The sequence below is a fragment of the Podarcis cretensis genome (genome assembly GCF_951804945.1).
Source record: "Podarcis cretensis genome assembly, chromosome: 14".
NCBI classification, from domain to species: domain Eukaryota; kingdom Metazoa; phylum Chordata; class Lepidosauria; order Squamata; family Lacertidae; genus Podarcis; species Podarcis cretensis.
Genome location: NC_137183.1, coordinates 36,822,720 through 36,838,415, shown reverse-complemented (window position 1 = coordinate 36,838,415; position 15,696 = coordinate 36,822,720). Strand labels below are relative to the sequence as shown.

General features: G+C 47.3%; 1 protein-coding gene across 2 annotated transcripts; it reads left to right on the top strand.

Annotated features, from left to right (window-relative positions):
• The first annotated feature begins 1,815 nt into the window (after positions 1–1,815).
• Positions 1,816–15,454, top strand: JMJD8 (jumonji domain containing 8). 2 transcript variants are annotated; one of them, XM_079952638.1, is made up of 10 exons: positions 1,816–1,925; positions 2,732–2,953; positions 3,971–4,063; positions 5,463–5,511; positions 5,913–6,009; positions 8,422–8,490; positions 9,726–9,845; positions 11,800–11,867; positions 12,092–12,226; positions 13,076–15,454. In XM_079952638.1, exons 2-10 carry the CDS (start codon positions 2,838–2,840, stop codon positions 13,154–13,156), a joined length of 828 nt encoding a protein of 275 aa, XP_079808764.1. In that variant the 5' UTR covers positions 1,816–1,925; positions 2,732–2,837; the 3' UTR covers positions 13,157–15,454. The 2 variants fall into 2 exon arrangements, with proteins under 2 accessions (XP_079808764.1, XP_079808765.1); XM_079952639.1 differs by having other exon boundaries at positions 1,915–1,951.
• Positions 15,455–15,696: the final 242 nt, after the last annotated feature.

Sequence of the window (15,696 nt, the reverse complement as noted above, 5' to 3'; positions counted from 1 at the left end):
AGTCTGCAGCTGATCTGAAGGTAACCATTACTGGGAAAAGGAACTTCAAAGGCAGATTGTGAAGCCTTTGAATTGCAGTATTTCAAGAGGTTCAGTGCTATCACTTGTGGGCTGTGTACACACTATATCATGCTACATGTCTTAAATGAGTTACTGATGAAGGATTGTGCTATCAAACATTTTGGGTGAGAATGGTTTGCTTAGGTTTATTACATTTTTTAATTGCTTGTCACAATGAAAAGCCTCCAAGTGATCTACGAAAAGAATAAAATACATACTAAAAATGTGTAAGCATCCAGTCACTGGTACCCAAATGTCCACTGCAGGGGGTGATGTCTTTGCTGCCAAAATGACAAAAGTTGGTTCCAGGAAAGCCTCCCTGGAGAGAGCACTCCCTAGGGGTGGGGATCTACTACAGAAATGGTTTGTTCTATCATTGCTACCCTCTAGACCTCCCTTGGAGGAAGCATGCAAAAAATGGCATATGACAATTTCAGGGTCCATATGGATTCATAAAGGGAAAGGCAGCTCTTTGGTTATAGGTGTTCTGAACCATATACAGCTCTAAAAGTCAATACAGTACCAGCACTTTTGAGACCAGAAACAAATTGGTGGAGAGTGCAGTCAGACCAGAACCAGAGTTAAGCATTCATGTTTTGTCCCCGTTAACAGCCTAGCAGCTGCTTCCTGCACCAGCTGTTGTTTCCTAGCCAGCCTCAAAGGCAGCCCCATGTACGTGTTGCAGTAGTCTAACCTGTTAATAAGGCAATTGTCACCACCTGTACTTTTCTGTGCTTCCTTTCCCTCTGACCTCACTGCAATCCTCACAAACATGTATATTTGTACCTTCATCAGGCTGTACCATAAATGTGTTAGTCTTAAGGGATCCCAAAACTATTTGATTATACTTCTTCAATGTTTGGATTTCTCCCCCAATGGGCAAAAACTTTTTGTTGTTTAGTCGTGTCCGACTCTTTGTGACCCCATGGACCAGAGCACGCCAGGCACTCCTGTCTTCCACTGCCTCCCGCAGTTTGGTCAAACTCATGTTTGTAGCTTCGAGAACACTGTCCAACCATCTCATCCTCTGTCGTCCCCTTCTCCCTGTGCCCTCCATCTTTCCCAACATCAGGGTCTTTTCCAGGGAGTCTTCTCATGAGGTGGCCAAAGTATTGGAGCCTCAGCTTCACGATCTGTCCTTCCAGTGAGCACTCAGGGCTGATTTCCTTAAGAATGGATGCATTTGATCTTGCAGTCCATAGGACTCTCAAGAGTCTCCTCCAGCAACATAATTCAAAAGCATCAATGTAATTTTTATTTGAATCACAAATTATCAGGAGGTGTGCATTAGGAGAAGCAAGCCCACACTGAGGTAACGTGACTGTGGGCTTTCCAGTCGTGGCACATTCTAACACGACGAGCTCTCCAGCAGGGCAAAGAATATGTGTGGTTTTGGGATGCTACGTTCTCTTCCATACAACGCCACCCTCTCTGGTAAGAGTACAGAGGGAAAACTCGTGTGAGTCGAGAGAAGAAAGGGTGCGCGTTTCAGCTGCAATGCTTTGTGGGTGATGTAGTCTTAGCCCTTGTATCCAATACCAAAACAGCCGGCTTTCGACATTCTTTTGCGGGGGGGGGTGTCTCCCTTTGGCTTACCTCTGTGCCTGCTGGGTAATGTAGTTCTTCCTCCTTTCCTGCGCTGCTACAGCTGGGATTAATTTTTGCACATTTCCAACTTGGAAAGCGGCCACCGTCGCGAGAAATTATGTTGGGTGTTGCCTGGCTGGGAAGCCGAGAGGTTCTCACGGTGAGGACTCCGTTTCCCGGAGTGGCTGCAACGTACGGACTACAATTCCCAGATCCAAAGGGGCGAGGAAGGGTTGCCCGTTCCAGGGGGCTTACCGGCGTGGTAAAAGGAAGGCGAGGTAAAGCGGGAGGGATGGAGACACAGGTGGGCCGAGCAGGTGGAGGGATGCAGGGAGGAGAGAGGCGGGAGGAGCGTCTAGAGACCGTCGGCTCGCCATCAGTCCGATGAAGCCGCTTACGTGTCTCTAAGAAAGGGGAAATGCAGCGCCGGGAGTTGCGCGGCGGCAAACGAGGATACAGATTTGCCTACAATTTGCAAGTGGCAATTTATGCATACAGATGCAAATGTAGAAATAATTGCTGTGATTTAAACCAGGAATAAAACGCATCTCGCCATAGTGGGGGGAAACTGGCCAGGTCAGCTGCCTGCCTGCGGTTTCGGGGTGGGCAAGTTCAAGCCCTCCCCACACTGCTCTTGCTTCTGATGGGGTTTGGGGTTTTTCTACCTTTCAGCTACAATGGGACCAGGCAGCCCTTCAGCAGAGGGCTGTCCTTTGTAAAGTAGGGGGGACACACACTATCACAATCTGAACGCTCTAGCATGGGTATGAAAATATAATGCACTTACATGCACTTTATAATTTTGCATCTTTTTTAATCCCCCTCGTTATGGGAAAAGGAAAGGTGTTAAGCAGTGTACTGAAGCAGCCAGGGTTGCTGGATGAGTATTTTGGAATGATCCTGTGAGGTGGCCAATTCTCATGCAACAGTCAACCTTATCAACCACCCCTTGTGGTACAGTATCAACCGAGAGGGTCCGCCTTCCTTATGGCCTTCCTTATAGGAAGTTTCACAGCTGAGTGTAAATTTGAACCTGGATCTTTTCTTGTGTATAAACTGCTCCCCGCACTCTACCATCTTCCAGATGCAGCTGAGCACCTGGCCTTAAAGCATTTTTCCTGAAGGAGGTTGATCACAAGGTTCTCCCACTGCAACCTCAGCCTACAAAGGATCACTGCTTGGAATGACAGATGTGTAGGATTTTGGAGCAGATGGGACCCAGGGGCCAGCGCTTTTTGCTCTTCCCCTTCTTGATGATCTTCCTTCTGCCTGGATATTTAGCATTGCTGGACACTGATGGAGGCTGGTGAGTAGGTACAAAGTCAAAAAATGGATCAGTGAGAATTGGGTGGCTTCTCCCTCGTATATAAATCCCTTCATGCATGAACTCACATTTTGAAAGGCTCCCATCCTCCTTTATCACATTTTTGCCTCAATTTCAACCAATGGCCTGTTTTTGTTTGTTTGTTTGTTTGTTTAAATCATTCATTGTTGCACAGTCTTCTTTCCCCGCTTTAGGAACGTGTCTTTATTTGTTAAACTTTAATTGTGATCACTTTAGCATGACCTTGTTGTTACTGTGTTAATAGCCTTGAGAAAGCAGGACCTGTAGAATGTGGAAACAAAGAATGAGCTGGAGCTGGTTTTCAAGTGCTCAGGTCTGATTCATTCAGGGGGAGTCAGAGAGAGGGGAAGTGAGAATAGGGGTGTCAGAGAATAGGGGGTGTCGGAGGGGAATGGGGAGTGTCAGGGAGAGAGGGGGGGAATGCTCTGTATCCACCTTTTATTGGTTTGGCCTTGCCTTGCCCCTACCCTGCATTCGTCATCTGAGGCCCTTCTTCATGTGCCTCCTCCACAAGAGGTCTGGCAACACGAAAACTGGCTTTTTCTGCAGTGTCTCCCCATTTGTGGAATGCATTCCCCAGGGAGACTCGCCTGGCGCCTTCATTATACATCTTTAGGCAGCAGGTGAAAACAGTTCCTCTTCAACAAGGCCTTTGGCTGCCTAACACTCTGTGTCCTTTTAAATATAGGTTTTTGTTTTGTTTTGATTCTGTTCTTGGTTTTTATTATGTACTCGGGGGGGGGGGGCATTTCTGTATTTTTATGCTGTGAACCATCCTGAGATCTTTGGATGAAGGGTGGCACACACAATTTTTTATTTAAAAAAAATCTAATAATAATAACATGCTGCCCCCAGAAAGATTACCCTTGAGAGAATGAGGCCCTCAGCTGTAAAAAGGCTCCTCGCCCCTGCTATCAATGGATATGAAAAATATCCTGTATTTTAAGGACTGCCTTTCTCCACCTCTTCTCCCCTCAGGTTGACAAGCAGCCACTCTGCGTTAATGGAAGAAGACAGCTGTACCATTGAGAGGAGGGATGCCACACTAACCTACTCCCAGTTCATTGAACAGTAAGTGGCAGGGGTGTTTTTTTCTGCTTACCTGTTTTGGTCATAATCAGGGGGCTGGAGGTGGGGTCCACACTCTTGGGAAGGGAGGGAGGGAGAGGTCTATGAAATCATCATCTTCATTATACCTGCACCTTCCTTCAAAGGAGCCAGCAAACATATCAATAGTAACACAGATAATTTTTAAAAAGAAAAGAAACAGTGCAAAACAGCCATCTAAAAAGAAGTTTATAACTCCTAAAAGCAATCACCTATTCTTAGACTAATAATTTCAAGGTTGCCAGGACAAAAACCTTTAAATGCCTGGCTATCCAGGCTTGGAGGGTTTCCATCCTTTTCCACATATATACAAGGTTATCACAGGTGACCTTTTTGCTGTTTATGAGCAGCACAGTCCTGTGTGTGCCTACTCAGAAGTAAGACCCACTGAGTAGCCACATGATACCCTGCTTTATTCCTTGGACAGCATCTGAGGTGCCATAGGTTCCCTGTTCCTATTATAAATATAGTGTTGAATCTTAGGGAACTTCCAGAATGATGTGTTGGCTAAGCATTCATCCTGATTTGTTTGCCAAGACATTAGAGGATGTTGGCTATTTAATTAGCATTCATTCTGATCTGTTTGGTGATAAGCCAGATAAGCAAGTACATTTCAAGTACATTTCCTCATCACTTTGCTTATCTCAAAAAGACTGAACTTCCTCAGGTCTGTTCCACAAGACCTCCCAATCAGCTATATCTGCTCAACATGAATTTGCATGTACTTGATTGAATTCCAGCCAGGAATAATGACAGGCGTGTCTTTGTTGTTGTTATGGTGCCTCTTCAAAATCTTCCTTTTTCTCCTTGAAAGTGGAGGTTTTCATCCCCATCTGCATCTGTACATAGGAAGTTACCTTATATCTAGTCAGTTTCCTTGGTTCATCCAGCTCCATATTGTCTGCACTGGCTGGCAGTAGCTCTGCTGGGTTTCAAGCAGGGGGCATTTTTAGCCCTCCCTGGAGATGCCATTGACCCTGTGACTTCTTGCATGCCTTCCCATTTGACATGAAATGTTTTAATATATGCAATTGTTTTTTAAATGTAAGATTGTTGGAACTGTGTTTTTATTGTTAAATCGCTTTGAGATGTTTTATAGGCAGTGCATAAATGAAACGAAAATAAGAGCTGCCTGTTATATACAACAGTGGCTGACGTTGGTGTCTCAGATTTCAGTGGCACCTGTGCAGTGCCAAAATCCGGCAAGCCACCCCCCCCCATCTCTTGCCTTCTGTTGGATGTCATAGTTGCGGCGCCCCCTGCAGCACCCCAGAAGCTCTGTACCCAGTGAGATTGCACTGGTCACTTTCCCCTAGATCTGCCTTTGCATACAACAGCTGTACCTGTCTTATTTGCTTCTTAGGTATGCCTTCTCTCGGCCAGTTATACTCCAAGGAATAACAGACAACTCGGTGAGTGTCCCCAAAACTGCACATTCGGGTTAAACATTAGAAAGAAGACTTGGTGCTGGCCGAATTTCATAAGCTGGATCTCCAAGGTCTCAGGCCTGTGTCTCTCCCAGTCCTGCACCCAGAGACCTCTGGGGATTTAACCTAAGATCTTCTGCATGCAAAGCAAACAGATGCTCTGCTACTGAGCTGTGGCCCTTTAGGAACACAGGAAGTTGCCTTATTATGCCAAAGTAGATCATCGGTCCATCTAGCTCAGCACTGTCAATGCTGTCAGCAGCTGGCCAAGTTTTCAGAGAGGAGTTTTCCCCCAGTGGTATCTGGAGATGCAGGATTTGAATCTGGGATCTTTCGAGATTCCTTCCAACTCTGATTCTACTCTTATCTCCTTCTGTTACCTACAGGAGTTCCAGGCCCAATGTACCAAGGACAAGCTGCTGACCAGGTTTGGGGACCGCCCTGTCCGTCTTAGCACCGCCAACACCTATTCTTACCGCAAAGGTGAGGGCAGGGTGGCCAAGATGCTTTCTGGAAGGAACTGGAGTGGGCTGGGCTTGAGCCGTGCAGCTTGGCCCAGATCTGGCACTCTCATTATAAAGGACGCTGTTCTTACTTGATATTATTATTATTAGTAGTAGTAGTAGTAGTAGCACAAGGAGAAGGGGATGACAGAGGACAAGATTGTTGGACAGTGTTCTCGAAGCTACCAGCATGAGTTTGACCAAACTGCGGGAGGCAGTGGAAGACAGGAGTGCCTGACGTGCTCTGGTCCATGGGGTCATGAAGAGTCGGACACGACTAAACGACTAAACAACAACAACAAGCAGCAGTAGTAGTAGTCCTGCTATTTACCACTACTGCTCTTTGGTTAAAAAAAAAAAAAAAAAAGAGGTGCCAGTATTCATATATTGATAAAAGTGGCTGGCAGCACAAAATGAGAGACTCCATAGCATTGAGGACAATTGCAAAAAAAAAACCAACCCAACCATGATGACGATGATTATTTTTCCAAATTCCTAACTATTAGATTGGCCTTAGATTTCTAAATTTTCCACAGAACCCCAAAGGTTGTGGACCCCTTACAAACACATGCGATAATTGGGTTGGATATATAGGCACGCACACCAAGCTGAATGTTTGCTTTTCCAAGGCTGCATATAAAAGCAATCATAAAAATAACATTTGCAATTCAATTAAAGAAAGCTATTTGAAATTACTAGGAGCGGAGGAGGAGTGGAGGCAGAAAAGGAAACTTTTTGTGGTCCGTGACCCAATGTCCTTTCTTGCCTTTCCTGCAGCTTCTTCATACTTTTCCACATCTGAAGCAGTTTTTCAAGGGCTTAAAAATATATATTAAGTCTGTGAAAGGATGAACGAACCTTTTTCAAGAACCTTTTAAAAAGTGATTATTATTATTATTATTATTATTATTATTATTATTATTATATTTATTTAGGACATTTCTCTGCCACTTAATTACATAAATCACTATTCACTGTGTAAAGAACACAGTTACAGTGGAAATGAAAATTGGTTAAAGCTATACAATTGTTCCCCTTAAGAGTGAACGTGACTGAACCAGAAGCTGTTTACAGTCTAGTCTAGTCAATTTCCTGGTTCCATTGAGTTGCATGATATGAAGGGGAGCAGCTATAATGAAGTAAAGAGGATAGGAATTAGCAGCCAACTTCCAACCTCGCCCAGCCACCAAACGCACCTTTTTTCAGCCTCCCTCTGTTTCAGTTGAATCAAGCCACCAGCACTGGCCTGGAGTTAGTTTTACAGTAGTAATTCTGCTTGGAGCCTGAAACTGCTGCCGGACTTAAGGAATCGTTTGTTTGCAATTACATTTAGATCAACCACCTTTCTTCCAAAGGAGCTCAAGGTGGCCTACGTGGTTCTCCCATTCTCTAGTAATCTTCACAACAACCTTCTTAGGGAGGTTAGGCTGAGAAGGCCTGATTGGCCCAAGTCACCAAATTTGTTTCCTGGCTGTGCTGGGATTTGAACTCTGGTCTGCCAGGTCCTATTCTGACACTCGCCACTACAACAAACTGGCTCTGAAGCTGCAGCCTGTGGACCTGCAGAAGGCCAGTTGCTCCACTGTGAATGGAAAATGGTCAGTAGTTCATAGGTGGGGAACCTGTGGCTCTCTGAATGTTGTTGGACTCCAAAGTCCCATCATCCCCAGCCAGCAGAGCCAGTGTTTAATAATAATAATTTATTATTTATACCCCGCCGCCCATCTAGCTGGGCTTCCCCAGCCACTCTGGGCGGCTTCCAACAAAATATTAAAATATAGTGGTACCTCTGGTTGTGAACGGGATCCATTCCGGAGGCCCATTTGCAACATGAAAGGAATGCAACCTGCATCTGCGCATGCGTGTGATGTCATTTTGCGCGTCTGCGCATGCATGAGTGGCAAAACCCAGAAGTAACCCTTTCCAGTACTTCCGGGTCGCTGCGGGACGTAACCTGAAAGAACGTAACATGAAGCAAACGTAACAAGAGGTATGACTGTACAGTAATCCATCAAACATTAAAAGTTTCCCTAAACAGGGCTGCCTTCGGATGTATTCTAAAAGTCAGATAGTTGTTTATTTCCTTGACATCTGATGGGAGGGCGTTCCGCAGGGCGGGCGCCACTACTGAGAAGGCCCTCTGCCTGGTTCCCTGTAGCTTCATTTCTCACAGTGAGGGAACTGCCAGAAGGCCCTCTGTGCTGGACCTCAGTGTCCGGGCGGAACGATGGGGGTGGAGATGCTCCTTCAGTTTAGAGGTGATAGTTGTTTTCAGAAACACCTGGAGGGCCACAGGTCTCCTCCATCTCTGGTCTCGTGCCAAGTAGGACAGCTCTTTGAGGGAGATGCATTCCCATTGCCTACATTCAGCATCACTGACTTCCTTTTTCAGTTGACCTGCCCTTCCAGGAGTATGTGGATCAATTGCTGGAGCCGCAGGACCAGACCTCTTTGGGGAGTGGTGAGTAGGGCTTCCCACAACACTAGAGCTTGGGGCTGTCTGATGAAGCTGAACGCTGGAAGATTCGGGGCGGATGAAAAGAAGGACTTGCTCATGCAGTGCTTAGTGAAACTACGGAACTTGTCCCCATAGGAGGCAATGAGGGTCAGCAACTTGGATGGCTTTAAAAGAGGATTGGGCAGATTCCCAATGGCTACTAGACATGGTGGCTCAGCTCTGCCTCCACTTCTAGAGCCAGTAATGCTTCTGAATACCAGTTGCTGGAAATTTCAGGAGGGGAGAGGGCTCTGGGACGTTCACATAGGCAACAGGTTGGCCACTGTGAGACGAGGATGCTGAACTAGACGGGCCATTGGTCTGATCCAGCAGGCTTTTCCTATCGTCTTCGGTACTGTTTTGTTCTTGGAGGCTAAGGGGAGAATATAGGGACAGCTCAGAAGTCACAGGAGCATTGGAGCAGCCTCCTTGCTCTCCCTTAGCCTCCTTCAGCTAATACTGCCCCTCCAGGAATCCTAGGTGCCCTGTCTATATGCTGCCTTTAGTTTTTACTGATGCTGCACAAACCTCTTTTGCACCCAATCCAGCCACCTTGCCCATGCCCTGGCTTTTCCCTTGCCAACTACAGGATTAATAGATGCAATCCTACTCTAGAATTGCTTCCCCTGCTTTTTAACTCCTGCCTCAAGAGCTGAGCTTGGCCTCCATCCTGCCATGCAGTCCCTGGTGGGTCGTATTCAGGGGCCGATTCCTTGGTGTAGTGGTTAAGAGCGGCAGACTCGTAATCTGGTGAATCGGGTTCGCGTCTCTGCTCCTCCACATGCAGCTGCTGGGTGACCTTGGGCCAGTCACACTTCTCTGAAGTCTCAGCCCCACTCACCTCACAGAGTGTTTGTTGTAGGGGAAGGAAGGGAAAGGAGATTGTTAGCCGCTTTGAGACTCCTTAAAGGGAGTGAAAGGCGGGATATCAAATCCAAACTCTTCTTCTTCTTCTCTCCTCCCTGCACAACTGGCAGTGCCACCGTTTTGCTGTTGAGACAGCAAGGCTCCACTTGCTGCTGGCGCAACAGGAAGGCTAAGCTTCTCTTCTCAGCCCAGCTCTTTGTTCAAGGGACTGAACATGTCCCACCGTCATGAAAATCCAACAGTTTGCTTTCGGAACGGGACACAAACTTGATTACAGGATGTTTTTTCTGTTAAGTAAAGGTCTACGGTTGTGCTCTCTCTCCTCCTTGCAGAAACACTCTACTTCTTTGGGGACAACAACTTCACGGAGTGGGGCCCTCTCTTCCAGAAGTACACTCCGCCACCGTTCCGGATCCCAGGCACCACTGGAGCCTACAGTTTTGGGATTGCAGGTCAGTCACTGGCGCATCAAAGGGATGGAAAGGCAGCCGGCACTTGGGAATTGTTATTCAATGTGTGCTTTGAAGGGGCCTGATCCTCACCCCGAGCCTACTCATGTAGATATTTTGCCCCAATTGCTCTGTTTATTTTTATTTTATTTATACGCCACTTTTCTTCCAAGGAGGTCAAGGTGGCATACATCTTTCTCCTCCCTCTCCATTTTCTCCTCACAACAACCCTGTGAGGTAGGCTAGGCTGAGAAGTAGTGCCTGGCCCAAGCTCACTGGGTTTCATGGCTGAGTGGTGATTTGAACCCTGGCCTCCCGGCTCCTAGTCCAACACTCTAACCACTACACCACACTGCCTCTCAGGCTCTATTGGGGTTTTCATTTCTGTGAATTTCAGCTGGTTTCAAGGCAGACCCCAGGCCTTCACCCTCGATTTATTTCTTTAGCGGTCTTCCATAGGGATAGGGAAACTCAGACCTTGGGGCCGAATGTGGCCCTCCAACACTCTCTGTCTGGCCCTTGGGACTCTTTCCAGGTCATGCCCCTTCCCTCCAGGCCATTCCTCTCACCGACGCTACTTTGCACTCTCCCTGAATTTTTTTGCCTGGCTGTGGAATGTGTCCTTGAAGGCTTCTTGCTTGCTTTTCTTTTAATGGTCATGGGATTCCGGGCATAGCCTTTCTGAGGGAAAAGTGCCAGTGAATTGGTTATCTTGCCACCTGGGCAGAGAGACGGCTGCAGGATTGCTCAAGGTCATAGTGGTGCAGCAAAACTCAGCAGCTGCAGCTGTGTAGCCCTAACAGTGGGTACACTCTCCAGTGCTGGAAAGTGCTTGGCTAAAGGAGAAATCTACCCTCCTATATCGAAACCTTATGGTGTGAAGAAGAAAACAAGAACAAAACATCCAAGTCTGGTAATGGGAGCAGAGAGAACCTGAAGCAGCAGCAAGATTATTCCCGTGGCATTTGCTGCCATCAGCCTTCCTCTGAGACAAGGGAATGGTCTGAACACCTGGATCCTACTCAGCCCAGGTTGGAGGCAAGTCCTTGAGTTTCGTAGCAGAAGAAAAGCAAGATATGTAGCTCTTACATTTACAGTGTAGTGTTCTCCACCCCCACCCCCATTTTGTCGCCACAACTCCAGGAGGCAGATCTTTTAATGTTGTGTTTTAATTGCTGTAACCCGACCTGGGACTGTAGGGAGATGGGCAGGTAATGAATTAACTAATAATATTAGTAAACGGACTGAAAGCCAGTGGCTGGCCCAAGGCCAGTCAGCAAACTTCATGGTGGAGCATGGATTTGAACCCATGTCTCCAAGGCCCTAATGCAACACTCCAATCGCTGCACCACACTGTCAATCAGAAATATAGTCTATAAGCAGCCCAGCCATTGGGTACCATGAATCAGCCTGCATAACTCAGTTGGTTAGAGCATGGTGCTGATAATGCCAAGGTTGCAAGTTCGATCCCTGTAAGGGACAGGTGCATATTCCTGCATTATGGGGAGTTGGACTAGATCAGAGCTTTCCAAACTCTGTGTCATGACATCTTAGTGCAGGCATAGGCAAACTCCGGCCCTCCAGATGTTTGGGACTACAATTCCCATCATCCCTGACCCCTGGTCCTGTTAGCTAGGGGTGATGGGAATTGTAGTCCCAAACATCTGGAGGGCCAGAGTTTGCCAATGCCTGTGTTAAGTGTGTCGGCTGCGGTGTGTGACACGAGCGCTCCCTGCGCTCCTTCCAGGACTGGGAAGGAGTTAGTTTAACCTCTGGTTTGCTAGTACAAGTGTCTAAAAAGTGTGTCGCCAACATGAAAAGTTGGGAAAGCTCTGGACTAGATGATCCTCAGGGTCCCTTCCAAGTCTACAATTCTGTGATCTGTGTCTTGATGGTAATGCTCCTTGAAAAGAAATGCTAATTTCCTCCCTTTTTTTCCTTCTGCGGTCGTTTGCAGGCCCCGGCTCGGGAGTCCCATTCCATTGGCACGGCCCAGGTTACTCAGAGGTGATCTTCGGCAGGAAAGTAAGTGCTTCGGCTGGAGCAATGAGAGGGGCTGTGATCGCCCACCTTTGCATGCAGGTGGTCAGCCTGCACCTGCTAGGTGGTCTTGTTTGAGACATCAGCCGTGGGGGGGTGGGGTGGGGGGCTCAACTGGACTGGATGCTCTTCAAGAGCCTGTTCACGCACCATCTGGGTGGCCACAGGTTCCCCATCCCTTTTACTGTCCCTTCTCTCTGTCTCCATAGCGCTGGTTTCTGTATCCTCCAGAGAAAATGCCAGAGTTCCATCCCAACAGAACAACACTGTCTTGGTTGTTGGATACATACCCCTTTCTGCCGTCGTGGGAGAAGCCGCTCGAGTGCACCATCCACCCCGGAGAGGTGAGTCACGGCTGTGGCCCGTTTTCCAAAGTTCCGGCCCTTGCCTACATTACTCTAGGGCCAAGTCAAACTGTTGGTCCATCTTGCTCAGTGCTGCCTGCACTGACTGGCCGTGTTTCTCCAGAATTTCAGGCAGAAATCCTGGCTGGTGCATATCTACACAAATTGCTGCACTCTAGGGTGGCGCTGTGGGTTAAACCACAGAGCCTAGGACTTGCCGATCAGAAGGTTGACGGTTCGAATCCCCACAACAGGGTGAGCTCCCGTTGCTCGGTCCCTGCTCCTGCCAACCTAACAGTTCGAAAGCACCCCAAAAAGTGCAAGTAGATCAATAGGTATCGCTCCGGTGGGAAGGTAAATGGCGTTTCCATGTGCTGCTCTGGCTCACCAAAGCAGCTTAGTCATGCTGGCCACATGACCCGGAAGCTGTACGCTGGCTCCCTTAGCCAATAAAGCGAGATGAGCACTGCAACCCCAGAGTCGGTCACGACTGGACCTAATAGTCAGGGGTCCCTTTACCTAGCCTGCCACAAGCTTGTGTGGCATCTTTGGTCAGGTGTCTTGGGCCCACTGCTGTCACCTGCTCTGAAATTCGTTCTGCAGCCTCAGAAGGTTGACTTGGATTGTTCTTTAGGAGATCTGCTTTGTCTCGGACTGCTTGCTTAGCTTCCACTTTTGCTTCAAGTCTCCAGTGTTCTTTCATTGCAATGAAGCTAAACGTGATAGCACAATCCCCTGAAACCTCTCACAGCAGGGGTGTGCAACAATAGGGACTTTAGCAAGGCATAGTGTTGCCAGGCCCCTTTAGTCCTTGCTTTGTTCTCTCCCTCTCCTCTAACTTCCCTACAGGTCCTGTACTTCCCAGACCGATGGTGGCATGCTACCTTGAATCTGGACACCAGTGTTTTCATCTCCACGTTCCTGGGTTAGCAGATCTGCATGGCGGCGCCTTCTTGCCACTACTCCTGCAATGGTGTACGAAGAAGCAGGATTTGTCCCCAACATTTGGGGAATCTGGGGCTAGTGATGGTGGGGCCACCCCAGTCTCTCATTGGATCATAGCACAGAATTAAGGAGAAGGCAGGTGGTGGTCTGCTAGTGGACTTCCCAATGTTTTGGACTACAACTCCCTTGATCCATGCCCACTGACAATGCTGGCTAGGGCTGATGGGAGTCTTGATCCCCTCCAGATGTTTGGACAATGTCACCTACCCCTCGTCTGAAAGATGACTTGCTGTAGCCTTTTCTAATCTGGAACCTACTAGAACGCAATTTTCAATAGCCTTGACCACTGGTTCTGTAGGATGGGTTTGATGTGGAGGGTTGTTGTCCAACATAATCTGGGTAGCCATGGGTTTCCCCATTCCTGGGTAAAAAATGGACAAGATGATGATGAATCAGAAATTTCCAGTGACCACCCTTTGTAATAGGCAGGTCCTCTAATTATAGCCTTACATTCCAGGAAGGAAATGTGACTTCCAAATGACTTAAGAGTTGAAAATTTGAGAGTCATCAGAGGAAGTTAAATAGGCTTTTTGCATGTAGTCACCTGTGATAAACAACAGTAGGGTGCTCTTTACAGCTGGATGCCCATTTATTTTTTAAATAAGCCCTATTCCTAACTGGTTTAGCTGGTGCAAAAAATTAAGCTGGTGATGTTGTTTCTCTTTCTTTTCCACCAGCTGGTCTCTGCTAAGAAAAGCTTCACTGGTGAATTTCTGCATATCAGGCTGATGTTAGATAGGGGAGCAGGGCTCACCCACAAATGCAAGGTTTGGGGAAACTCAAGTTTTTACAGATCTTCTTTGTACCACAAAAATATGACCTATTCCAAGTTTTCCCCGTTGATTCCTCTCGTCTTCACTTCCTGCCATGAAGCCCCAGTTCCATTTTTTGTTTGTCATTCATCGTCTCTGGCAGGGAACCTCTGGCCCTTCATTTGTTCATGGGCCTCCCATCTGCATGGCCGATAGTCTCGGGTGATGAGAGAGCTCCAACTCAGCAATACCCGGAGGGCCAAAGGTTTCACACCTCTGTCCAAGGCAATCGGGGATCGCATCAAATGCACTTGCGGAGGTGTAACTCAGGGATGAGGGGTCTTGTGCCCTCCAGCTGCTATTGAGACTCCCCCAGCTCCATCAGTTCCAGCCAACATGGTAAGTGGTCAAAGATGATGAAAGTTCTAGCCAAATGACAGCTGGAGGGCCATGCATTCCCCAAGCTGCAATTTAGTGTTTTGTGGACAGATGCTGTCTAAATGGTTTCTCCAGCTACATGAGACTTTCCAGGAACACGTTTGCCTCTAAAGTTCACTAGTTTGTGATAAAGGCAGACTCAGCCCTGCTTCTGATGCCAAATTGGATTTGCAGGTTTAGGTCACCCACATGCGTTCATAGGAACATGGGAAGCTGTTGTCAGGCTGTGTGCCCATCCAGCCCAGGATTGTTGAGTGACTGGCAGCAACTCTCCATCAGTCAGATAAGAGCCTTTCCCATCAGCCCTTTTAATGGAAGGTGGCTGCAATGGAGTTCCTACATAGCTTCTCAGCTTGAGCATGGTGCTCATCAAGTGATAAACTGCAGGACCAAAAGGGCCTCCGCCGTTCCAGCAGGGCAGTTTACACCAGGGGTTGTGAACCTGTGGCTAGCCAGCTGCCGTTGGACTCCAACTCCCAGCAGCCCCAGCCAACACAGCCAGTGGTGAGGGATGATGGAAGATGGAGCCCAACAAAATCTAGAGGGCGACAAGTTCCCCAGGTGTGGTTTACCCCTCTTCAAATTAAATTAGATCTGCTAACACCATTTTGCTTCTCAAAGTTTTACCTTTTTATAAAAAAAGAAAAAGGGTTTTGTTTTGCAAAGTTCTTGTCAGAAAAGATGGAACAAAAGCAGCAAGTGGAACATTTGCCAGCGGAGTGCCCCCATTTTATAGAGAACAGCTGGGCTACATGTGTGTGCTTGTATGGGGAAAATCTCAGCAATAGAGTTTGAGAGCCTTCACTGTCTGCATTTGCTGGATGATCCTTGTTGTTCATGCTGACCTAGGAATAACAGTGGAGGGATGGGCAGGGAGTGGATGGGACCAATTTCCAAAGAAGTGCTTTTGAAAGTTGAGTCTGGGCTCACACTGAACTGTTTTTTCTTTGCAAGTGATACAAAACAAATGCAATTGTTTCTTGAAAGCAGTCAACTTCGTTTTTGGATTTAAAATATATTTCAAAAACCTAAACTGTTTGTAAAGTGGTCTTCACGTAGTTTTATTCTGGGGGCTGGGTGGGGGGAGGATATAAATGGGAAAATACATTAAAAACAAGGGCAGTGCTCAGTTTTTAAAGAGAGGCTGCACTGCTGAGGTTTGTGTGGGCGTTTTAAAGGAATGCTTTCTCCTTAACTCTGATCTCCAAGTATATAGTAAACAGGTTGTGATTGTTGGGAGGTAAGGCTTTCTAGACAGGGAGTTCTTTTAATAAT

What these genes read in the sequence shown, in the direction of transcription:
- JMJD8 (XM_079952638.1), top strand. Translation starts at nt 2,838, where the DNA reads ATGTGTAGGATTTTGGAGCAGATGGGACCCAGGGGCCAGCGCTTTTTG. An exon ending in TACTCCCAGTTCATTGAACA is followed by an intron (nt 4,064 to 5,462) that starts GTAAGTGGCAGG and finishes TTTGCTTCTTAG; the next exon opens with GTATGCCTTCTCTCGGCCAG. An exon ending in GCACCATCCACCCCGGAGAG is followed by an intron (nt 12,227 to 13,075) that starts GTGAGTCACGGC and finishes ACTTCCCTACAG; the next exon opens with GTCCTGTACTTCCCAGACCG.